The sequence below is a fragment of the Enhydra lutris genome, unplaced genomic scaffold (assembly GCF_002288905.1).
Source record: "Enhydra lutris kenyoni isolate GAN:26980312 unplaced genomic scaffold, ASM228890v2 scaffoldscaffold17, whole genome shotgun sequence".
Classification (NCBI taxonomy): Eukaryota; Metazoa; Chordata; class Mammalia; order Carnivora; family Mustelidae; genus Enhydra; species Enhydra lutris.
In genome coordinates this window covers 10840817-10866682 of record NW_019154101.1, presented here as the reverse complement: position 1 = coordinate 10866682, position 25866 = coordinate 10840817, and the positions used below count along the sequence as shown (strand labels likewise).

The 25866-nt window shown below is 44.5% G+C and overlaps 1 protein-coding gene across 2 annotated transcripts in view; it reads left to right on the top strand.

Moving 5' to 3' along the window:
- The window catches only part of LOC111147878 (cap methyltransferase 1), a 57111-nt gene extending 31270 nt beyond the window's left edge, over positions 1–25841 (top strand). The window contains exons 13-23 of one of the 2 annotated variants that reach the window (XM_022504142.1): positions 14023–14079; positions 14839–14896; positions 15396–15464; positions 16431–16562; positions 17648–17770; positions 18419–18510; positions 19315–19383; positions 20606–20653; positions 21493–21605; positions 22208–22316; positions 23120–25841. In XM_022504142.1, coding sequence (XP_022359850.1) covers positions 14023–14079; positions 14839–14896; positions 15396–15464; positions 16431–16562; positions 17648–17770; positions 18419–18510; positions 19315–19383; positions 20606–20653; positions 21493–21605; positions 22208–22316; positions 23120–23252 — 1003 coding nt within the window. In that variant the 3' untranslated portion in view covers positions 23253–25841. The remainder of the gene's footprint in view (positions 1–14022; positions 14080–14838; positions 14897–15395; positions 15465–16430; positions 16563–17647; positions 17771–18418; positions 18511–19314; positions 19384–20605; positions 20654–21492; positions 21606–22207; positions 22317–23119) is intronic. The other variant, XM_022504143.1, reaches the window with a different exon arrangement.
- Positions 25842–25866: the final 25 nt, after the last annotated feature.

The following is a 25866-nucleotide window of genomic DNA, read 5'->3' as shown; positions in this document are numbered from 1 at the left end:
AGTGTTCTGTATTTTTAATTTTTTGAGAAAATTCTATACTGTTTTCCATAGTGTGTGCACCAATTTACATTCCTACCAACACTGCACAAGGATTCCCTTTTCTCCACATCCTCCCGAGCATGTGTTATTTCTTTTCTTTTTCATAATAATCATTATGTGAGGTGGTATCTCTTTTGGTTTTGATTTGCATTTCTGTGATGACTAATGATTTGAGCCTCTTTTTATTTGTTTATTGGCTGTTTGTATATTTCTTTTATGATGTGTCTCTTTAAGTCTTAGACCATTTAAAAATTGATTTGTCTTTTTCTTAAATTGTAGGAACTCTTTCTATATTTTGAATACAAGTCTAGTTTCAAATATGTGTGTTGTGACTGTTTTGTCCTAATGTGTGACTTAACCTATTTATTTTCTTAATGATATCTTTTGATAAGCAGAAGTTTAAAAATTTTTTATCTTTTTTTAATTGTGGTTACATATACTTAAAGTTTACCATTTTGACCCTTTTTAAAATGTATAATTCAGTGGCATTAAATATAGTCATTCACATTGTTGTGGAACCATCATCACTGTATATTTCCAGAACGTTAATCATCCAAAACAGAAACTCTGTATCTCTTAAACAATAACTCCCCATTTCCCCCACCACAAGCCCCTGGTAATCTCTATTATACTTTCTAGCTTTATGAATATACCTAGTCTAGGTACCTCATATAAGGGGAAATCATACAATATTTGTTCTTCTGTGTCTGGCTTATTTCACTTAGCATGTTTTCATGATTCATCATGTTGTAGCACGTGTCAGAATTTCAGTCTTTCGGGGCTAAATAATATATCCCATATGTATATACCACATTTTGTTTATCCATTCATCTGTTGTTGGACATTTGGATCATTCCCACATTTTAGCTATTGTGAATAATACTGCTCTGAATATTGGTGTGCAAGTAACTGAACCCCCCCTTTCAGTTCTTTTCTATATATACCAAAAAGTGGAATTGTTGGCATGTAGTAATTCTGCTTAAATGGCACAGCTACTGAAGAACTGCCATACTATTTTTTACAGCATCTGCCCCATTTCACATTCCCACCAGATTTCTCCACATCTTGATCAGCGCCTGTTATTGTCTGTCTCTCTTTTTTTGTTGTTGTTTTTTGTTTTTTGGATAATAGCCATCCTAATGGGTATGAAATTGTATCTTACTGTAGTTTTGACTTGCATTTCCTAATCACTAATGATATGTACATATTTTTATATTGGGCTATTTATGTATCTTCGTTGGAGGAATGCCTGTTCTAGTCCTTTGCCTATTTTTAAATTGGTTTGTTTTCATTGTTGAGTTGTAGGAGTTCTTTATATATTCTGGATATTAAGCCCTCATCAGATATATGATTTGAAAATATTTTCTTTCCTTCTTTCCCTTTTTCCCCATATATTGATTATGTCCTTCAGTGTATAGTTTTTAATTTGATGTAGTTCAGTTTACTTTTTCTTTTATTGCTTACACTTTTGATGTAATATTCAGGAAGTCATTACTGAATCCAACATCTTAAGCATTTTGCTCTGTTTTTTTCTAAGAGTTTTATAGTCTTAGCTTTTTTATTTAGGTCTTTGATCCATTTTCAGTTAATTTTTATAGATGTAAGGTAAGGGACCAACTTCATTCTTTTGCATGTAGATATCCAGTTTCCCCAACCCACTTGTTGAAATGACTGTTCTTTCCTCATTGAATGGTCTTGGTACCCTTGTTGAAAATCATTTGATCATATATGCAAGGATTTATTTCTGGGTTCTCTGCTCTGTTCTTTTGGTCTATATGTCTGTCTTTATGCCAGTACCACAATTTTGATTACTCTAGCTTTGTAGTAAGTTTTGAAAGGAGGAGGAGGTGTGAGTCCTTCAATTTGTTTTTCTTTTTCAAGATTATTTTGGCTTTGGGGTCCCTTGAAATGCCATATGAATTTTAGGATGGGTTTTCCTGTTTTTGCAAAAATTGCCGTTGGGTGGGCGCCTGGGTGGCTCAGTGGTTTAAGCCGCTGCCTTCGGCTCGGGTCATGATCTCAGGGTCCTGGGATCGAGTCCCACATCGGGCTCTCTGCTCAGCAGGGAGCCTGCTTCCCTCCCTCTCTCTGCCTGCCTCTCTGTCTACTTGTGATCTCTCTCTGTCAAATAAATAAATAAAATCTTTAAAAAAAAAAAAATTGCCGTTGGGATTTTGATAGGGATTGCATTGTATCTGTAGATTGCTTTGGATAGTATTATCATGTTAACAATATCGAGTCTTCCAATCTATAATCACAGGATGTTTTCCAATTCATTTATGTCTTTTTCCATTTTTGTCAGCAGTGTTTTGTAACTTTTAGTGTACAAGTCTTACAGTTCTTTAATTTATTCCTAAGTATTTTATTTTTTTTGACACTGTTGTAAATGGAGTTGTTTTCTTAATCCTTTTCAGATTGTTCATTATTAGTGTATAGAAATGATTGTTTTTTTTGTGTTGACTTTTGTATCCTGTAGGTTGGCCAAATTTGCTTATTAGTTATAATTGTTTTTGGTGGAATCTTTAGGGTATTTTGCATAAAAGGTCATGTTATCTGTGAACTGATGTAATTTTACTTATTTTTCTTTCAGTTTAGATGCCTAGAATTTTTTAATTTTGATGACGAAATCTAATTTATCATTTTTTTCTTTTTGTTAGTGATTTGATTTTTTTCCCTAAACAGTCTTAGCCTACACTAAAGTCATGAAAATATTGTCCTGTTTTCATCTAGAAGTTTCATTTAGGTCTGTAGTCCCCCTGAAATTAATTTTTGCATGTGGTGTGATGGTGTAGGGGTCAGAGTTCTTTTTTTCCCCCTATAGATACCCGTTCTAGCACCATTTGTTAAAAATACATTCCTCTTTCCATTTAATTGCTTTGGCACTCTTTTTGAAAATTATTTGACTATATATGTGTGATTGATTATATCTAGAGCATTCTGTTCTATTCTATGAATCTGTTTGTCTGTCCTTTGTCATATTCTCTTGATGACTGTACCTTGAAACAAATTACCTTGAGGTCAGGTAGTGTATGTTCTCCAGCATTGGTCTTTTTCAAGACTGTTAGCTAGTCTAGGTTTGGTTTTGTTTTGTTTTTTTTTGCAGTTCTGTGTAATTTTAGAATCAGTTTGTCAGTTCCTACAAAAAGCCTCCTGGAGTTTTGATGGAGATTACACTGAATTTATGAATTAATTTGGTGAGAATGGACATCTTAATAAAATTGAATCTTCCCATCCATAAATTAAAAAATGGCCATTTATTTAGTTTCTTTAATGTCTCTTAGCAGAGTTTTACAGTTTTCAGTATAGAGGTCTTACATATCTTTTGCTAAATTTCCTTAAGAATTTTGTGCATTTGGATGTATTGTAAGTAGTATGTTTAAAATTTTATTTTCTAGTTCATTGCTAGTATGAGGAAATACAATTGATTTCTGTATACTGACTATATCCTATGAGAATGTTTCATTTACTTACTGGTTCTATGAATTTGACTATTTCAAATACCTTATATAATTGGAATCATGCAGCATTGATCTTTCTATGACTAGTTTATTCCACATAGCATGATGTCCCCAAGGTTCATTCATGTTGTCTCATGTTGCTTAATTTTCTTTATTTTTAAAGTTGGAATAATACTCCAGTGTATATGTAAAGGAGTGCCTTGTTGGCTCAGTCAGTAGAGTATGTGACTATTGATCCTGGAGTTGTGAGTTTGAACCCTACATGTGGTGTGGAGTTTACTTAAAATAAAAAATTCTTAAAAATACTCCATCATGGGGCGCCTGGGTGGCTCAGTGGGTTAGGCCGCTGCCTTCGGCTCAGGTCATGATCCCGGGGTCCTGGGATCGAGCCCCGCATCGGGCTCTCTGCTCAGCGGGAAGCCTGCTTCCTCCTCTCTCTCTGCCTGCCTCTCTGCCTACTTGTGATCTCTCTGTCAAATAAATAAATAAAATCTTAAAAAAAAAATACTGCATCATAGGTATATTACCACATTTTCTTTTTTCATCTGTCAGTGGACATTTAAGTTGTTTCTACATCTTACCTATTGTGCATAGTCCTACAGTGAACATGGGGGTACTGAATCTTTTCAAGATCCTGATTTCAGTTCTTATTGATAAATACTCACAAGTGGAATTGCTGGATCATATGGTAGCTCTGTTTTTATTTTTCTTGTCTTATTGCACTGACTATTCCTCCAATTTGATGTTGAATTGAAGTGATAAAAGCAGATAGCCTTGCCTTATTCTTGATTTTAAGGATAAAGTGTTTAATCATTCATTATGTATGATGTTGCTGTTTTTTTTTTAGAGTCCTTTATCAGGTTGAAGAGTTTTATTCTATTTTGACTTTGTTTAGAGTTTTTTTTTTTTTTTAATTTTATTTTTTACAAACATATATTTTTATCCCCAGGGGTACAGGTCTGTGAATCGCCAGGTTTACTCATTTCACAGCACTCACCGTAGCACATACCCAACCCCAATGTCCATAACCCCACCTCCCCTCCCAAACCCCCTCCCCCCATCAACCCTCAGTTTGTTTTGTGAGATTGAGTCACTTATGGTTTGTCTCCCTCCCAATCCCATCTTGTTTCATTTACTCTTCTCCTACCCCCTTAACCCCCCATGTTGCATCTCCTCTCCCTCATATCAGGGAGATCATATGATAGTTGTCTTTCTCTGATTGACTTATTTCGCTAAGCATGATACCCTCTAGTTCCATCCACATCGTCGCAAATGGCAAGATTTCATTTCTTTTGATGGCTGCATAGTATTCCATTGTGTATATATACCACATCTTCTTTATCCATTCATCTGTTGATGGACATCTAGATTCTTTCCATAGTTTGGCTATTGTAGACATTGCTGCTATAAACATTCGGGTGCACGTGCCCCTTCGGATCACTACGTTTGTATCTTTAGGGTAAATACCCAGCAGTGCAATTGCTGGGTCATAGGGTAGTTCTATTTTCAACATTTTGAGGAACCTCCATGCTGTTTTCCAGAGTGGTTGCGCCAGCTTGCATTCCCACCAACAGTGTAGGAGGGTTCCCCTTTCTCCGCATCCTCGCCAGCATCTGTCATTTCCTGACTTGTTAATTTTAGCCATTCTGACTGGTGTGAGGTGATATCTCATTGTGGTTTTGATTTGTATTTCCCTGATGCCGTGTGATATGGAGCACTTTTTCATGTGTCTGTTGGCCATCTGGATGTCTTCTTTGCAGAAATGTCTGTTCATGTCCTCTGCCCATTTCTTGATTGGATTATTTGTTCTTTGGGTGTTGAGTTTGCTAAGTTCTTTATAGATTTTGGACACTATCCCTTTATCTGATATGTTGTTTGCAAATATCTTCTCCCATTCTGTCAGTTGTCTTTTGGTTTTATTAACTGTTTCCTTTGCTGTGCAAAAGCTTTTGATCTTGATAAAATCCCAATAGTTCATTTTTGCCCTTGCTTCCCTTGCCTTTGGCGATGTTCCTAGGAAGATGTTGCTGCAGCTGAGGTCGAAGAGGTTGCTGCCTGTGTTCTCCTCAAGGATTTGGATGGATTCCTTTCTCACATTAAGGTCCTTCATCCATTTTGAGTCTATTTTCGTGTGTGGTGTAAGGAGATGATCCAATTTCATTTTTCTGCATGTGGCTGTCCAATTTTCCCAACACCATTTATTGAAGAGGCTGTCTTTTTTCCATTGGACATTCTTTCCCGCTTTGTCGAAGATTAGTTGACCATAGAGTTGAGGGTCTATTTCTGGGCTCTCTATTCTGTTCCATTGATCTATGTATTTGTTTTTGTGCCAGTACCATGCTGTCTTGATGATGACAGCTTTGTAATAGAGCTTGAAGTCCGGAATTGTGATGCCACCAACTTTGGCTTTCTTTTTCAATATTCCTTTGGCTATTCGAGGTCTTTTCTGGTTCCATATAAATTTTAGGATTATTTGTTCCATTTCTTTGAAAAAAATGGATGGTACTTTGATAGGGATTGCATTAAATATGTAGATTGCTTTAGGTAGCATAGACATTTTCACAATATTTATTCTTCCAATCCAGGAGCATGGAACATTTTTCCATTTCTTCGTGTCTTCCTCAATTTCTTTCATGAGTACTTTATAGTTTTCTGAGTATAGATTCTTAGCCTCTTTGGTTAGGTTTATTCCCAGGTATCTTATAGTTTTGGGTGCAATTGTAAATGGGATGGACTCCTTAATTTCTCTTTCTTTTGTCTTGTTGTTGGTGTAGAGAAATGCAACTGATTTCTGTGCATTGATTTTATATCCTGACACTTTACTGAATTCCTGTACAAGTTCTAGCAGTTTTGGAGTGGAGTCTTTTGGGTTTTCCACATATAGTATCATATCATCTGCGAAGAGTGATAGTTTGACTTCTTCTTTGCCGATTTGGATGCCTTTAATTTCCTTTTGTTGTCTGATTGTTGAGGCTAGGACTTCTAGTACTATGTTGAATAGCAGTGGTGATAATGGACATCCCTGCCGTGTTCCTGACCTTAGCAGAAAAGCTTTCAGTTTTTCTCCATTGAAAATGATATTTGCGGTGGGTTTTTCATAGATGGCTTTGATAATATTGAGGTATGTGCCCTCTATCCCTACACTTTGAAGAGTTTTGATCAGGAAGGGATGCTGTACTTTGTCAAATGCTTTTTTAGCATCTATTGAGCGTATCATATGGTTCTTGTTCTTTCTTTTATTACTGTGTTGTATCACATTGATTGATTTGCAGATGTTAAACCAACCTTGCAGCCCTGGAATAAATCCCACTTGGTTGTGGTGAATAATCCTTTTAATGTACTGTTGAATCCTATTGGCTAGTATTTTGGTGAGAATTTTTGCATCTGTGTTCATCAAGGATATTGGTCTGTAGTTCTCTTTTTTGATGGGATCCTTATCTGGTTTTGGAATCAAGGTGATGCTGGCCTCATAAAATGAGTTTGGAAGTTTTCCTTCCATTTCTATTTTTTGGAACAGTTTCGGGAGAATAGGAATTAGTTCTTCTTTAAATGTTTGGTAGAATTCCCCCCGGGAAGCCGTCTGGCCCTGGGCTTTTGTTTGTTTGGAGATTTTTGATGACTGTTTCAGTCTCCTTACTGGTTATGGGTCTGTTCAGGCTTTCTATTTCTTCCTGGTTCAGTTGTGGTAGTTTATATGTCTCTAGGAATGCATCCATTTCTTCCAGATTGTCAAATTTGTTGGCGTAGAGTTGCTCATAGTATGTTCTTATAATTGTCTGTATTTCTTTGGTGTTCGTTGTGATCTCTCCTCTTTCATTCATGATTTTATTTATTTGGGTCCTTTCTCTTTTCTTTTTGATAAGTCTGGCCAGGGGTTTATCGATCTTATTAATTCTTTCAAAGAACCAGCTCCTAGTTTCGTTGATTTGTTCTATTGTTTTTTTTGGTTTCTATTTCATTGATTTCTGCTCTGATCTTTATGATTTCTCTTCTCCTGCTGGGTTTAGGGTTTCTTTCTTGTTCTTTCTCCAGCTCCTTTAGGTGTAGGGTTAGGTTGTGTACCTGAGACCTTTCTTGTTTCTTGAGAAAGGCTTGTACCGCTATATATTTTCCTCTCAGGACTGCCTTTGCTGTGTCCCACAGGTTTTGAACTGTTGTGTTTTCATTATCATTTGTTTCCATGAATTTTTTCAATTCTTCTTTAATTTCCTGGTTGACCCATTCATTCTTTAGAAGGATGCTATTTAGTCTCCATGTATTTGGGTTCTTTCCAAATTTCCTCTTGTGATTGAGTTCTAGCTTCAGAGCATTGTGGTCTGAAAATATGCAGGGAATGATCCCAATCTTTTGATACTGGTTGAGATCTGATTTAGGACCGAGGATGTGATCTATTCTGGAGAATGTTCCATGTGCACTAGAGAAGAATGTGTATTCTGTTGCTTTGGGATGAAATGTTCTGAATATATCTGTGATGTCCATCTGGTCCAGTGTGTCATTTAAGGCCTTTATTTCCTTGTTGATCTTTTGATTGGATGATCTGTCCATTTCAGTGAGGGGAGTGTTAAAGTCCCCTACTATTATTATATTATTGTTGATGTGTTTCTTTGATTTTGTTATTAACTGGTTTATATAGTTGGCTGCTCCCACGTTAGGGGCATAGATATTTAAAATTGTTAGATCTTCTTGTTGGACAGATCCTTTGAGTATGATATAGTGTCCTTCCTCATCTCTTATTATAGTCTTTGGCTTAAAATCTAATTGATCTGATATAAGGATTGCCACTCCTGCTTTCTTCTGATGTCCATTAGCATGGTAAATTCTTCTCCAACCCCTCACTTTAAATCTGGAGGTGTCTTCGGGTTTAAAATGAGTTTCTTGTAGGCAACATATAGATGGGTTTTGTTTTTTTATCCATTTTTATCCATTCTGATACCCTGTGTCTTTTGATTGGGGCATTTAGCCCATTAACATTCAGGGTAACTATTGAGAGATATGAATTTAGTGCCATTGTACTGCCTGTAAGGTGACTGTTATTGTATATTGTTTCTGTTCCTTTCTGATCTACTACTTTTAGGGTCTCTCTTTGCTTAGAGGACCCCTTTCAGTATTTCCTGTAGAGCTGGTTTGGTGTTTGCAAATTCTTTCAGTATTTGTTTGTCCTGGAAGCTTTTAATCTCCTCCTATTTTCAATGATAGCCTAGCTGGATATAGTATTCTTGGCTGCGTGTTCTTCTCGTTTAGTGCTCTGAATATATCATGCCAGCTCTTTCTGGCCTGCCAGGTCTCTGTGGATAAGTCTGCTGCCAATCTAATATTTTTACCATTGTATGTTACAGACTTCTTTTCCCGGGCTGCTTTCAGGATTTTCTCTTTGTCACTAAGACTTGTAAATTTTACTTAGGTGACGGGGTGTGGACCTATTCTTATTGATTTTGAGGGGGGTTCTCTGAACCTCCTGGATTTTGATGCTTGTTCCCTTTTCCATATTGGGGAAATTCTCTCCAATAATTCTCTCCAATATACCTTCTGCTCCCCTCTCTCTTTCTTCTTCTTCTGGAATCCCAATTATTCTAATGTTCTTTCGTCTTATGGTGTCACTTATCTCTCGAATTCTGCCCTCATGGTCCAGTAGCTGTTTGTCCCTCTTTTGCTCAGCTTCTTTATTCTCTGTCATTTGGTCATCTATATCGCTAATTCTTTCTTCTGCCTCATTTATCCTAGCAGTGAGAGCCTCCATTTTTGATTGCATCTCATTAATAGCTTTTTTGATTTCAACTTGGTTAGATTTTAGTTCTTTTATTTCTCCAGAAAGGGCTTTTATATCTCCCGAGAGGTTTTCTCTAATATCTTCCATGCCTTTTTCGAGCCCAGCTAGAACCTTGAGAATCGTCATTCTGAACTCTAGATCTGACATATTACCAATGTCTGTATTGATTAGATCCCTAGCCTTTGGTACTGCCTCTTGTTCTTTTTTTTGTGGTGAATTTTTCCGCCTTGTCATTTTGTCCAGATAAGAGTATATGAAGGAGCAAGTAAAATACTAAAAGGGTGGCAACAACCCCAGGAAAATATGCTTTAACCAAATCAGAAGAGATCCCAAATCGTGAGGGGGGAGAAAGGGGATAAAAAGAGGTTCAGAAAGAAAAAAAAAGAAAAGAAAAAAAAAAGAATTAAAAAAAGAAAACGAATAAAGAAAAAATATAAAAAAGAAAAAATATATATATATTAGATAAACTAGTTAAAAAACGTTCAAAAAGAAAAGGGTAAAAGTTAAAAAAAATTTGGCAGAAGATAAGAAAAAAAAATTGAAAAAAAAAAAAATTAACTGCAAGGCTAAAGAATCATGGGGAGAAAGCCATGAGCTCTGTGCTTTGCTTTCCCCTCCTCTGGAATTCCGCTGCTCTCCTGTATTGAAACTGCACTCCTTGGTAGGTGAACTTGGTCCTGGCTGGGTTTCTTGTTGATCTTCTGGGGGAGGGGCCTGTTGTAGTGATTCTCAAGTGTCTTTGCCCCAGGCGGAGTTGCACCGCCCTTACCAGGGGCTGGGCTGAGTAATCCCCTCGGGTTTGCTTTCGGGAGCTTTTGTTCCCTGAGCGCTTTCCGTAGAGTTCCGGAGGGCGGGAATGAAGATGGCGGCCTCCCAGTCTCCAGCCCGGAGGAGCCGAGAGCCCGGGGCCCCACTCCTCAGTGCGCCCTCAGAGAACAGCGCCCAATTACTCCCGTCACCCTGGCCTCCGGCCGCGCTCCGAGCTGACCGAGCCTGCGACCGGTTCAAGGTAACCCCGAGCTTAGAGCTCACTCCTCGGCTCTGTCTCTGTAGCCGGCTTCCCCGTTCTAATACCTGCAAGCTCTGCGACACTCAGACACCCCCGATCCTTCTGTGACCCTGCAGGACCTGAGGCCACGCTGACCCCGCATGGGCTTCACCCCAGTTAAGCCTCTGGAGCGATGTCCCTCAGTGGAACAGACTTTTAAAAGTCCTGATTTTGTGCTCCGTTGCTCCGCCCTTGCAGGGAGCCGGCCCCTCCCGCCGTGGTCTATCTTCCCGTCGCTTTGGATTTACTTCTCCGCCAGTCCTACCTTTCAGAAAGTGGTTGATTTTCTGTTTCTAGAGTTGCTGTTCTTCTTCTCTTCGATCTCCCGTTGGATTTGTAGGTGTTTGCAATCTTTAGATAAGCTATCTAGCTGATCTCCCGCTACCTGAAGTAGTCTCAGCCTGCTACTTCTCCGCCATCTTGACTCCTCTGTTTAGAGTTTTTATCATGAATGGATGTTTAATTCTGCCAAATAATTTTTCTGTTTCTATAGAAATTATGTTATTTTTCTTTATTCCCTCAATACAGTTACATTGAGTGATTTTCAAATGGTAAACAAATCTTGCATTTTTGAATGCAGTTTGATTATGAGTATCACTCATATATTGCTATATTTGATTACTAATATTTTATTGAGTCTATATTCATGAGGTACATTAGTCTCTAAATCTGTATTCTCTGTTATTCTTAATGAATTAACCTTTTGTTATTATGAAATATCCTTCTTTATCTCTAGTAATACTCTTTGTCTTGAAGTTTATCTTGTTTGGTATTAATACAGCCACATCAGCTTTCTTTTGCTTAGTATTTATTTGGTTTGTGTTCTTATGTTCTTTTATTTTCAACCTGTCTTTGTCTTTGTAAATAACATATGCTTGGATTTTACCTTCTTATCCAGTGTGACAGTCTCTGCCTTTTAAAAAACTTTTAAAATTATTTTTATTAACATATAGTGTACCAGTCTCTACCTTTTAATTAGAGTGTTTAGTACATTTACATGGAATGTAATTATTGATATGTTTGGGTTTAAATCCTCTATCTGTGGTTTGATATCTGTTTATCCTGACTTCTTCTTTTTGTTTCTTTGTTCCTTCTTTCCTTTTTGGGGGGGGGGGAGTGCGAAATTTTGGTATTTTTCAATAGTCCTTTATATCTCCTTGGGCTTTTTCTTTTATATACCTTTTATGTTATGTTTTAGCTGTTTCAGAGATTACAGTATGCATCTGTAACTTACCATGGTTTACCTTCAAAAAGTATTCTATCTCATGAACAATGTAAGAACCTTAACATAGTAAATATACATTTACTTGCATGTGCGTGTTCTTATTTCATATAAACCCTACTTTACTTTGCTGTTATTTTAATTTTAAATTATAAAGTCCATATCATCTTTTTAAAGAGATTTAAAGGTACACATGCCTGTACAGGCATATTTCAGAGATAATGCAGGTTTGGTTCTAGACTAGCTCAATAAGGTGAATATTGCAATACAGCAAGACAAATGAATTTTTTTGTTTCTCAGTGCATATAAAGTTTTGTTTATACTATACTGTAGTCTGTTAAGTGTACAGTAGCACTATGTACAAAAAACAATGTACAAATCTTAATTTAAAAATACTTTATTACTAAAAAATGCTAAGCATTGTCTGTGCTTTCAGTGAGTTGTAATCTTTTTGCTGGTGCACAGTCTTGCCTTGGTGCTGATAGCTGCTGACTGAGCAGGGTGGTGGTTACTGAAGGTAGGGGTGGTTGTGGCAATTTCTTAAAATAAAACAACAATTTCTAAAAATAAGACATTTGCCACACTGAATGACTCTTCCTTTCATGAACAATTTCTCTGTGAATGCAGTGTTGTTTGATAACATTTTACCAACAGAACTTCTTTCAAAATTGGAGTTCAGACCCTACCACTGCTTTATCAACTAAGTTTAAGTAATATCCTAAATCCTTTGTTGTCATCTCAACAGTCTTCATAACATTGTCACTGGCAGTAGATTCCATCTCAAGAAACTACTTTCTTTGCTTATCCATAAGAAATAGCTCCTCATCTGTTAAGGTTTTATAGCATTTCAGTTTCATCTTCAGGCTCCAGAGTTTGCTGATCACAGATCACCATGACAAATATAAAATAATAATAATAATAATAAGTTTGAAATATTGTGAGAATTACCAAAATGTGACACGGAGACATGAAGTGAGCAAATGCTGTTGGGAAAATGGCACCAATAGGTCTGCTCGACACAGGGCTGCCAAAAACCTGCAATTCGTAAAAAATGCATTATCTGTGAAGTGTGGGCATGTGAAGCACAATAAAACAAGGTATGCCTGTATTTGTACAATTGTTTTTTTAAAGATCCTTCATATTGACTGACCTAGTTACCTGTTTTGGTGTTCTTCTTTTCTTTCTGCAGACCCAGGTTTCTATTTGGAATCATTTCCCTTTGGCCCAAAGAATTTCTTTTAGCCTATTTTTGTTGGGCAAGTGTGCTAGAGTGATTCCTTCAGCTTTCGTCTCTTGATAATGTATTTATTTCCCTTTCATCTTTGAAGGATATTTTCACTGGATATAGAATTTGAGGTTGGCTATGTTTCTGTTTCAGCACTTGAAAGATAATTTTCCATTGTTCTCTGCCATCCTTGTTTCTGATGAGATTTAGTCATTATTCTTAACTGTTTTTGTGCATGTCCTGTGTCCTTTTTCCTCTGTTTTCAAGATTTTCTCTTTATCTTTGTTTTTAGCATGTTGACTATGATGTGTTTATGTATGGTTTTCTTTGTATTGATTCTGCTTGGGATTCTCTGACATTGGATCTGTGGATTGATTTCATTTATCAGTTTGGGAAAGTTCTTGGCTATTATCAGTATTTTTGTCCTATTCTTTTTTCTGCTTCTGAGACTCTCCTTATTTATGTTGAACTGTTTCCTGCTGTCCTATAGAGCTTCAGTGCTGGTGGGTTTTTTCACTTTTTTCTCTCTTTATTTTTCAGTCCCCAGGTTTACTGATCCTTTCCTCTATTTTCAGTTTGCTGTTAAGCCCATCAAAATCATTCTTCATCTATAATATTATACATTTTATCTTTAGAATCTTTGTTTTTTAGAAGTGTGGTTTCTACATCTCTGTTGAAATTCTCTGTTTTACATGCACATTTTACATCTTTTCTGCTAGATCCTTTAACATGTTTTTCAGTTATTTTAGGGGCCCTGTCTGATCATTCCAACATTCAGACGCTTTTCTGGATCTTGTGCTGTCAGATTGTTTTTCTTCTTGCTAGTTGGTCACATTTTCTTGCTTTATCACATGTCACATACTTTTTTATTTAATGCCAGACATTGTGTGTAACACTGGGGATTAAAGTGGAAAGGGCAGTTGTTAGTATAGGGTTTAGTCTGTAGTTGAACTGGGTCTGGATTTTGTTGTTGCTTTATTTAGAAGTAGTTCACTACTGCTATCAAATTTTTAAGGATGGGATCAGAACTTGCCTTTTAGCAGGACTTGGGAGCTGAGTGTCGGCAGGGTTTGACTCAATTCTGCTTTATTATAAGCAGGCCCCACGTAACTCTACCTTGGGGTGTGGTCAAGGGAGTTCTCTTTTAGGTCTCCAGCTTCTGCCCCAAAAATAGATAGCACTGCTCTGGCCGAACTTCTCTTTTTTGGTAATCCTTCTGAAATTAAATCTTTTTTTTTTTTTCCCCCGTCTCTCTCTCTCTAGCCACTGTAGTCTGCAGATCAAAGCTCTGGCCAAAATCCATGCCTTTGTTCAAGACACGTAAGTGTTGCCCACTCCCCAGAATTCACCTATTTCAAGGGAAGATCTTTTCATTTTGCTCTATGCTCTTTGTTTATTTTATTTCAACAAATGTTTTAAAACATCTACTCTTTTATCTTATACTCTGCTCTGGTCTGTGAAGCATGCTAGAGAAGTATATGGCATGAACCTTGCCCTCAAAGACTTGGTGTTTGTGTTTGGGTAGAGAAGAGTAACCCAGGAAAAGGATAAAGCACGAGTTATTAATAGTGTGTCAGAGGAGGTAGAGTGGCACAGTATGAATAGCATATATGATGTTCAGGGGACGTGGAGTAAAGAGTGGTCCAGAGAGGGGAGATAGGACTGGTCAAGAAAAACTAGCCCTCTGGTAGGGGGTGAGCAGAAGCTGATCCAGCTTTCTGGGACATAGTGACGTCCACTGGGATGGACTTAATGTGGCCTCTCTCAGCAGAGGAGGAGCCAGAACATGCTGATGGGTCATTGAGAGAAGGCTGCGTGGGGAATTCTGGCATCCAGGGTAATCAGGGAGATGGTCTCCCTTCCCTTTGTGGTGGAAAGGGGAGGTCATTCCATTTTGTGTACCTCTGAGTGCCCATCTTTAAGGGGCAGAGCTGTGTAAGTGTTGTTAGCACCCTGAGCTGATGGCATTGTGGCCTCAGTGTGTCCACACACGTTTACTCATATGGGCTCCCTCTCTCTGGGGTCCTGAGGGGTACACCTCTTGGAGGTTTTAATCACTTATTGGCTTCATTTTCCCAGGACCCTGAGTGAGCCTCGGCAGGCAGAGATCCGGAAAGAGTGCCTTCGACTTTGGGGGGTGAGCATCTCCCCAGCCCATTGTTGCTCCAGGGCAGGGAAGCTGTAGACAAGAATGAATTGACCAACCCTGTCAGCTTAGGATCTCCTCTTGTGTGAAAACGTCTGGCTACCCTCATGGCATTTCAGAGCTGGCTGTCTCAGCACTGACAGGAGTTACCTTCTTCAGCCTTTCACTGTCGGTGTAGTCCTATAATTGGGTCAGAAAGGACAAGAGTGGTGGGTGACCAGGCCTCATTTTGCTTCTGGGGCCCTGTACAGCAGCACTGGCCACAGTGAGCCCCAGAGGGAGGGAAGTGGCCTTTGTGGTGTACAACCACAAGGCCTGAAATCAGGCAGTGGCTGGATTACCCATCTCCATCTCCTGCTTTCTAGCCCCCTTTGTTAGGTGCCATTGTCTTTTCCCCTCTCTGGACCTGTCTCCTCGCCCGCATAAGCTCACACACAGCCTTTGTTGAAAGTGCATTTGAAAATCAAAGCTCGTTGCTGTCTCCTTTCAGATCCCAGACCAGGCTCGAGTTGCTCCTTCTTCCTCAGACCCCAAATCTAAGTTCTTTGAGCTAATCCAGGTAAGCTTGGTATCTGGTGAAAATAAAGTTGGAGAGGCCTAACTTTAGATGTGGAAGTATCACTGAGATGCCCCAGGCGTGGCCTCCAGAGGGTTTGTGCAAGTACCTTCCGGGCTCTGAGGGGCTAGGCTGAGGCCACTACGTAGGTGGTATCTTCGGTGTCGGGTGATGCCTAAAGATGCTTGTCCAGAATGTGATGTGCTTAGCATTCCCACTTGCCCGAAGGGTGGGGCTGGCTATCACTCCTTGGCAAGTTCAGGGTCACATGAGATTTGCCGGCTGGGGAGACAATGAAGTGTGGGATGATCTCAGGTGGGGGAGCTAGGCAGAGGGCCAGGGGAGGCTGTCAGGGGAGCTCCACAGTGGTGCTGGCCTAACCCTGGACTCCCTGTTCTGTTTCTGGTGAGCTGGTCCTGGAATAATTCTGCCCTGTTTTTTTTTCTACCACCTGACTTCCAGCTTTTCTCTGGGCTTCATTTAAATCTGGCCCAGATAATGGGCCATTGTGCTGGTTTTATGGGGTCAAGGACTGGGGAATGTGGTTCAAGATGACCTCGAAAGAGTAGCATGTGTACATTTTTCTAAATGGGGTGGAAAGGTCACTTAACTGCTCTCAGACTAACTACTGATGAGCCCTCGCCTTCAGTTTTATTGAAGGGGTGGCTTTTATATTCTGGTGACATTTCCTTATGGCTCTGGTAAATTGATCTGTACTCAGGGACTTGGTGTTCTTTCCCTTCCCAGCCTGTCCTAATAGGTCCTAAAGGAACACTTCAAGCAGATGGAATTAGATCCCAGTTAGTGCCTGGTTAGGTAGAGCAGGGGTGCAGGTGTGTATGTTTTAGAGAGCCAGTGCTTCCTGTCCCTCACCCTTCCCAGCCTGCCCCTGCCACCATACAGTCACCCCTACTGAGCACCTGTCCGTTCCCCCAACCCAGCCGTGTTTTCTCTGACCCGGGGCTGCAGGGCACTGAGATTGACATCTTCAGCTATAAGCCCACGCTGCTCACCTCCAAAACCCTGGAGAAGATCCGCCCAGTGCTCGACTACCGCTGCATGGTGTCTGGCAGCGAGCAGAAGTTCCTCATTGGCCTGGGGGTAAGTCTGCCGCTGGCTTCCCATCTAGTAGTTGGGGTGTGGAACCTTGGTCTAGGTCTGTGGGTCTGGGCAGCTGCCTGCCACGCTTGGTGTATGTTCCCTTGGCACGAAGGAGCTGGGGCTTTGACCCCAGGGAAGATATTTCTTAGAGTTTCACTTTCTTCCTCTGAGTTAGCCAGGTGTCATTCAGCCATATTCAGTTTTTCATCCTTTCAGTTCACACATTTTCTTACTCATCGCTGTGCATTGCTAAAGGGAACACTGCTTCTTTTCTTGTGAGATTAAGCTTCCTAGCCTAGCAGAATGGTCAGCAGGCTAATATGGTTTGAATCCACACAGCCATTTCTTTGCAACACCATCCCTTGTCATCCTGTTTTGCTCTGGAGCCCTTGGAGTCTAAGATAAGGGAAAGCCTTGGCAATTTTTTTTTTTTTTTTTTTTTTTTTGGTGAGAGAGAGAGCATGTGTATGAGCGAAGGGGAGTGAGGGAGAGGGAGAGAGAGAATCTTAAGCAGGCTCCTTGACCAGGACTGAGCCCAAGGATCTCAAGGCCCTGAGATTATGACCTGAGTCAGAACAGAGTCGGATCCTTAACTGACTGAACCTGCAGGGGCCCCAAGCCTTGGCAATTCTGTATCTTAATTGGGTAAAGTCATCATTGCTTTCTTTCCACTCTGCCTTGTATCTTTGTGTAACTTTATCTCTGCTCCCTCATATACTTTGTGTTCTCCCACACTTGATCTTTTTCTCTTTTTACTTTCTGTACCCCCACCCCCTGCCCCCCCGCTTACCTGATCTTTCTGCAAGCTCACCTTAGAGATACATACAGTAAGCTTGATCTTTTTTGACGGTCACTCATTGTGGACCTAAGCCTTTTGAATGGTGCCCTGAGCCTATTCTGTCCCACCAGGACCACCAGATCCCTATCGCTGAAGTATAACGGCTAATCTCTCCTAGACATTTTCTTCTGACATTTCCCAGCCCCATCAGCTTATAGCTACCAACTGAAAGCCATTTTGAGAACTGAGTCTCTCAACGCCTTGATCTCCATGCCTGCTTGAATGGGCCCTTTCTCTCTGCCCATAGAAGTCCCAGATTTACACATGGGATGGCCGCCAGTCAGACCGATGGGTCAAGCTGGACCTGAAGACAGAGCTACCCCGGGATACTCTGCTGTCTGTGGAGATCGTCCATGAGCTGAAAGGGGAGGTCAGAGGTGGTTTTGCTCACGTGTTCTGGTCCTGCCAGCAAAGCTGTATAGCTAAGCTCCCCCTGAGTTAACTGGGTTATGTTGTATGTGGTGCCTCATGGGGCCCAGGGCTGGAGGAAGGCTTTGTAATGATTCTTCCTCCTCAGGTAGTTGCTGTAAACCATGATATGTTCAGGTAGGAAGGACCGCAGTCCCCATGTTTATAAGAGGGGATCTAGATCATTTTTAGGCAGCGAGGGCCCTAGTGGGCTTGCTGGTATTTTTTAAGCTGCTGATTTTATTTTTACCAGGGATCCCTTGAGCTTTGGCCATTAGAGCCATACAGATGACTTTCAGAACTGTCAATGAAAATGACAAGATTGGGAAGCTAGGCTTGGAAGCTAGGAAGCTGGAGGGCCATGGTGGTCTCCTCTCCCTGGGTCCTAGGGGGTTCATCAGCCAAAGCCTCAGATCTGTGCCTGCTCAGAAGTCTGGGCCAGTGTGGTGCTAAGAATGAGCTAGGAAAGGGGAGGGGGGCAAGAGAAATATCCTGTTTGGCGTCCTTCCCTTCTCCGGCTCTAGGTAGAATGCAGGCCAGAGTGCCGGGGTAGGCTGAGTGGGCCCCAGGCCAGTGCCTGGCAAGGTGGGCAGTGTACTTGTCCTTCTAGGGTAAGGCCCAGCGGAAGATTAGTGCCATCCACATCCTTGATGTCCTCGTGCTGAACGGCAGCGACGTGCGGGAGCAGCACTTCAACCAGCGGTCTGACCTGGGCCCTGGGGAGGGAGGGCTGGGTAGGCCAGGGCAACCCTGTGGCAGCAGCCTCGGGCTTGGCCCCTCCCCTGGGCCTTCCTTGCTGAAAGTTAGCCTTAGTTTCCCTTCCCACCAGCCGGTTGCAGGGGCAGGGAGAGGAGTTACTGTGGGCACTGCACAGGTTGCTAGGGCATGGGCCTTGATGGCCATAGATACCAGCACACTCTGTTTTGCCATAGCTGTTCAGATCAGAAGTGATGTTTGTGTTAAGGCTGAGCAAGATGATGTTAACCTTACAGAGGAAGGGTCTCTACAGAACATGTCTTAAGCATGGGTGGTCCCATTTCGGTCTGTTCATCTGGATCCCTTTTGTTTGTGGTGCCTGATCAGTTGTGGGCAGGGGACAAAAAGGAGGGACAGCTGACACTGCCATGTTGCTGATGTCACTCCTAAGGTGGTTCTTCTGTGTGGTATGCTGTGGTATCAGTGGCTTGGGGTGAGTGGACACATACAAGAAAGTTGATACTTGAGGTTATAGTGGGGGGAAACCAAGCACACCTCAAGGCACACTGCAGGAAAGCCTCCCAGGGTGGAGCCGAACCGGGTGTGGGAATCCAGAGAGAGGGCAGGCCTGCGTGAGGATGGCAGTGCAGGGGTGGGGGGGCTCCCTGGGGGTGGGAGGGCTGCATCTCAGAGCAGTTGTGCTGCACGCTTGGAAGTGTTCCTTCATGGCTGCCATGGAAATGCTCTGGGGGCCGGGGTGCTAGCGGAGGTGCCTTTGCTTGCCTCTGACAGCCTCTGTTTGAACTGTAGAATTCAGCTTGCTGAGAAATTTGTGAAAGCGGTTTCCAAGCCCAGTCGGCCTGACATGAATCCCATCAGGTGAGCATGTGGTCTCTCCCTTCCAAACCCCCGTTCCCCATTGCCGCTTTGTGGCCAGTGCTGGCTTCCGCATCCTGTGGGGGATGGGAGAGCTCAGTAGAGGGGACCAGGCAAGGTTGGCTTTAGATAGGACTACCCTTGGTGTGAATTGTTTGGGGGGGGGAGGTTTGCTAGGATAGGTGTCTCCTTCGCCCCAGAGTCTCTCCCCATCCTGCCCGTCCCTGTGGGCCAACCTCCAGAGGAGAGCTTCATTCCTAGGGGTTAAGGTGTCTGCATTTAAGATGCACGTGCTCCTGAGGGTGCTCACGAACCTTGTGAATCGCACGTTCACGCGCGAATGTCATTAGCATATCACCTGGCCTTTTCAATTTTTTTTCAGTTAAGAAAAGGGTGCTAAGGAAATGGGAGTTTTTGAACATGAAAAAGAGAAAGTTTGTTGCCATGTTAGGTAGTGTGAAATTTCCAGGCCCCTGAGGGAGGAGAAGAGGATGAGGACAGTCAGGGATTCAACAGATGGAGAACAGACTTTCCTGGCTGTGCCCAGGTCAGAGGCTATTACCTTTGGGGCTTACGTGACTAGAGACTGAGGTGTCTGTTTACGCTTCATTTAGAATCTCCTGTTGGCCACGTCCTGAGGGCCACCTTCCAGGGACCCTCCCTGTGTTGCTGGTGGTCTGGTTGCTGGGCTCCCTGGGGACCTTACCTAGTAGCAGTTCCAAAGATACAGTCAAGGGCCCCCAGAGGTGGAGGAGCCCTGTGCCTTGGGTAGGGACCCCCTACCTCATATGGTAAAAGGCCCGTTAGAACTGTTTGGAAGTAACTCTGCTACAAGAAGCCCTAAAACCCATGGTGACAGATCTGGGGATGAGCGTTGACCTTGGTGCTTCTGCCCATGGCAACAGGGAAGATGACCTGGGGTGGGAATGCTGGCAGAGACAGCTTTGTCTGCCTCACCTTGCCCTCTCGCCCTTCTTCTATAACTGTAGTTGTGCTCCCCCGTGGCCTGGGGCAGGCCGAAGGTGGTGTTTGGTAGCTCTGAGCTAGCGGCATGGCTGTGAGGGACAGCACCGAGCCAGACTGGGGTCCTCATTCTGGTGGGTCGGGAGTACAGGGGCATGAAGCAGAGGACGAGGACAGGCACCACCTCCTGCCTCCTGCCAGACAAGAATGTCCGCCCCCCCAGCCCCCAGGAAGCCTTTGTCCTCTGTCCCTCTACACACAGGGTGAAGGAGGTGTACAGGCTGGAGGAGATGGAGAAGATTTTTGTCAGGTGAGTGACTCTCCCTTTGCTCAGGATTTGAGAGGAGTTGGGGTGGGGGGTGCAGTGTTCTTTTTTTGCAGAGATGGGTTGCGGGGGAGGCAGTGAGTTGGGCCTGTCAGGCTGCCTCTGACCCTGCGGCTGCAGCCAAGAGCCCCCCAGCTGAGAGCTGCTTCAGCACCCTGTCAGGAGGGGAGCAGGGCAGGGGTGTGTCAGGCAGAAATACTGGCTCACCGATGCTGTAATAGTTACGACTGTCCCTGTGAGGGCAAAGCGGCAAGCTGCTCGAAATGCTGTAAATCCCTGTTCCTGGTGCTGACAGAGATCGAGCCTGGGGTGGAGGGTACAGAACTGCTTCCTCGGATCCTTAGTGGTGTGTGGGCTGCTGCAGTCTGTGGCTCTCATCCTGGGCCTGTGCCCACCGTGGCCACGGGAGCTGGGCCTGGCCTCCGTGGTCTTGTGTTAACTCTTTAGTGGCCACCGCAGTGCCTTAGGTGGTAGACTGAAGGCCCAGTGGCACCTCTGATCTCAGACTCTACCCTACTGGTATCACCCTGAAACCTCCAACAGCAGCAACAGAGCGGGGCCATCTGTCACTTTCCTGCCTCCACTGCTTAATCGAGAGTTCAGAGCTCGAGTCCTCCATCCAGCTCTGCACAAACTTCCTTGCTGTGTGGCCTGGAACCACTCCTGTCTCTGCCTCAGTTTCTTATGTTGAGCTGAAATAAAATGCCGTGGATGGTGAGATTTTGGTATTAGCCAGAGGCTAATGTGAGGGCGCCCTCACTCTCTCCTGCTCTCCCTCCACGTATGGACTCACACTTCCTGTTTACTTACCTTGGGGAAATCAGGTTAGAAATGAAGATCATCAAGGGCTCCAGTGGCACTCCGAAGCTCAGCTACACAGGGCGGGATGACCGGCACTTTGTGCCCACTGGCCTCTACATCGTCAGGACAGTGAATGGTAGGTGATGAGGGATAGTTCCCTGTCCGCTTCCTGCAGCCGGGATGACTGGCCCAGACCCTGACTGAGCCAGAGCTGAAAGCCGCCTGCTGAGATGCACAGCAGCCAGGCTGGCATTTCCTGGAGGTGATTTTGGACGGGTGGGGACTGCTTTTCCTCCCTGGGGATTGGGTTGGGGCTAGGGAGAGAGAAGCCCAATTGGTCTGTGCACAGATGGTGTCCTCATGGCAGGAAAAGGGCCTTCTCAGGGGGCAGCAGCAGATCCAGAAAGTCAAGTTTGGCCATTTGCATCTTTGGTACCGTCCCTTTTTCCTCAGTGCCCTCTGGCTAACAGAGCCCTCTCTTTGCCAGGGTCCTGGAGTTGTTGCCCTGGTGGCAGGTTGGTAGGACTGGGGTGGGATTGCTGAGAAGTAATTATCTTAGTTGTCCTTGAGCCTCTTTGGGCTGGTGATCAAGGCTGCATCCTCACAGGCTATTCTCAGCCTACGTTTTGGGAAGGGAATGGAAGAACAGGAGTGCAAGACACACCCTTATGTTGGTCTACCCCTGTCCCCCATGAATAATGGATGTCCTTTATAACCTTTCCTTCTTCCTTCTGCCAGAGCCATGGACTATGGGATTCAGCAAAAGCTTCAAGAGGAAGTTCTTCTACAACAAGAAAACTAAGATCTCTACCTTTGACCTCCCTGCAGACTCCATTGCCCCCTTTCAGTAAGTGGCCCTCCTCTGTGCCTTCCCCTTCTGCAGCTTCAGGTGCTCCTGCCAGGATGCCAGCCTTCTTGGGGCACACCCCAAGTCCTGAGAAAGATGGCTGCCCAAGCAGGGGCTCCCCTGTGCTTGGGCCAGGCTCCTCCCAAGGGTAGGGATGTGGCCCCATTTTGCGTAGAGAGGCTCAGTGCGAGGCGAGGGATGCTAGAAACTGCTGTAATGGTTGGGGGTCCTCGGTGGGCAGGGCCTCACCCAGGCAGGGCATCTGCCCCTTGGAGCAGCCACTGTTTACATTACTTTCCAGTACTGGCCTGCTGGTAGGAACATACTGAGGGCCTGCAGCCCAGCCTCTTGGGACTCAAGGTCCTAGTTGTCCATCACAAGGACCCAGTGTCCATTTGCCAGATTGTTAGTTCTAGGTTTTGACAGTAGCCAGCAGCCCTAATGTGCCTGTAATTAGCAACTGACACTAGTTTCTGTGGCCACACTGTTTTAATAAAGCAGCACAGACAGATAAACCAGGAATATCAGTAATTGTAGAAATCCAATTGAACACAATTAGCAGCCTCTTTTGTTGGGAAAAGCTGATTATGAAAGTCAGGGAGGAGGAGTTGGGGCCTACTGGGTACCTTCTGGCCACCAGAGGGAAGACCCTAACCTGGAGTTAAATGACCACCCCCCCCACCACCAGACCCGACTCTTAAGAACCAACCTTCTAAATCACGGTCGCCAGGGCTGGGGTGGTCTCTTGGTCCTGCACCACCTCAGTACAGCCCTCTGACTTCCTTTCTCTTCCTTCTCCCCAGCATCTGCTACTATGGCAGGCTCTTCTGGGAGTGGGGGGATGGCATCCGTGTGCATGACTCCCAGAAGCCCCAGGACCCAGACAAGCTGTCCAAGGAAGATGTCCTGTCGTTCATCCAGACACACAGCGCTTGAGGGTGTGGGGATGCCCACCCCTGCCGATTGACCTGTCGTTCTCTGAGTCAGGGCGCTCTTCAAGGAGAGGGACTGGGGAGCGCAGTCACTGCAGCCTGCCCATAAGGGGTGGGTGGTCTCCTCTCCGTTCTCCCTGAAGAACTCAGTCAGGGGCCTTCAGAGGACTCTGTCCCAGAGGCATTCCTTCTGGGACACCTTTTGAACTTCCCTCCCCAGAGACCTGCCTGCCAGGGCTCAGCCTGAGGATGCTGCTCCGACGGTGGGTTGGAGGTCAGGGCCCAGGGAACATACGGCCGGTGTAGGACCTGTCAGAGAACAGCAGGGCGTTGGCTCTGCCATTCTCTCTTGTATCCTGTAGACTCACTTTTCTGAGTTTCGTGCACTGCCCTGAGGGCGGCCATGCTTCTGCTCTGCCCAGCTTTTTATTGGGCTGACCCCAAGTGGGTGTAGGCCAGGGGCAGCTGCTGTACAAATCAATGTTTTGTTTCTTTGAACTTGCTCTGTTTTGATGCCAAGTTGGAGAAGATTTGGTCTCCTCCCCTGACCCCTGTCCTGGTCTTCCCTGGAGTTCTTCTCAGCCGGACCTCTGATAGTCCCGCAGGCCGGGAAGGGAGGCTTATGGGCCACACATCCTGACACTGCATCATAACACAGGTAGTCTCTTGGCAGTGAGTGTGACTGCCTTCCTGGGCCCCACCCCCTTTCAGTCTGAACCTTGGGCAGCTCTAGAGGAGGAAGCAGCCTTGAAGACCTGCCTTTTTCTGTGCCCCAGAGCACTGGCCCCCTGGCAACACGGGGTACCTCTGGGGTTGGGTCACACCTGGCCCTTTGGCAATCATGGCACCGCCATTTGCCACAGCCACCTTGCTAACCCCTCCCTTCGTTTTTCTTGCCCAGTAGGAAGTACAGTCACTTTTGTTTGTCCTTTTGTGGTCACTCCATTTCCTCTGTTTTGGCAGAGGGGGAAGAGGGGAAGCTGGGCAGTAGCTCTGGGTGGGGGAGGGCACCTATGGTTGTTTTTAATGGGAAATACCTCTCAGAGATGCTCCTGTGGACTCCCTAGAGCAGCATCCCAGTGCTGGGCTGGTTTCCATGGAGATAAGGCACTGAGACTTCCCCGGAGGTTGGAACTATACCTGGTGGGGGGGGGGGTCCCCAGCCAGCATCCAGTCTTTCCCTCCCAGGTTGGCGGCAGCACCGCTGAGAAAGCTGTATTTCCACCCAGTTCTGGGTATATCAGTGTGTCTTGCAGAATCTTGGATCATTAAAGATAAACATATTTTTAATTCCTGTGTGGCTCTGTGCTGGGGCTATTGCTGTTTGTCCTTGGTGCTGTGTGGTCTGGGATTGGCTTGGATGAAACTGCTTGGGCTGGAGAAGGGGGGAAGCTCTCTGCTTAAGAACAGGGGAAAAAGCAGGTTGGTTTACTCAGAGCCTGTGCAAGTTCCTGGGCCCTGCAGGCCCTGCTGCTTGCTTCTGGAGAGGGCCCCAGAAGAGTCCAGAAATTATGCAGCTCCTGTTGGAAGCAGCGACTGGAGAATGAATGAACCTATAGCCCAGCGGGGCAGCGAGGCACCTTCCCCCCCTCCACATAAATCACACGGCTCATTCCATGGTGGCACTGTGACAATCCAGGATCAGTCTGTGTGACTAAAATAACAGAGGCGTCAGACCAATTAGTGTCACTAGACCGGAGGAAAAGGGGAGGAGAGAGGATTTCGCTGGCCCCTAGCCAGTCTCCCCTCCATTCTGAGTCTGCACTGGGGAGTGCGAGGGGCTGCGCTTGGGGTTAGGCACACAGGTGCCCATGGCACCTCCCTCTCAGCTCAGGGCTAGAGCTTCTCTGCCAGCTCCACAGCTCTGGTGCTGGCCTCCCATAGCTTGCCTCTGCTTGGCTCCTTCCTTCACTCTGGCCCTGAGGGTCCTTCCTTGATGTCTCACAGCCTTAGCTCCCAGGGCAGCTCCTTTCCTTGTTTTCACTTTCTTAATTGGTATAGTCTCCATGCCTAGCCCTACTGTGCTCTGCCTTGCTCCAGACTCCCACTCCTGACCCTCTTGGTCCTGGTGTGCTGGGGGTAGAGTTGGGGCGGCAGGGTATGTGTTTGCTGTTCCTGGCCCCTGCTCCGATCAGCCCTGCCATGACTGCTTCTCCCAGCGAGCCCTGCCTGATTTACTGGCCACTGTCACCATAAGTCTGTCCGGTCATTATCATGGCTCTTGCTGCCCATTCCCTCTGCCAGGCCTCACCAGCCCTGCTTGCCTCTTGAAGATGGATTAACTCCATACCCCTGTGGGACCTCCATCTGACCACTTCAAGTCCCCAGTCACCCCCTGTGCACAGGCTGCATTTTTCTGCCATAATTACAGGCAGTGGCAGACCGGAGGGCAAGACAGCATGTTTGGTGGGGGCGGTGGACAGGTGGTGCCATGCCTAAGCCTTGGAAATGGCTCCCAGAATAGTTTTGGCTTTACAAATGCTTTCCATGCTCTTATTCCCCACTTAAGCTGGGGACTCACCTTTGCAATGCCCCTTTCCCCCACTCCTGAGTTCTAAGCTAAGCACTTTCCCTTGAACATCTTTTCTTCCTTGATTCCCGAGTGCCATCCCCACTGC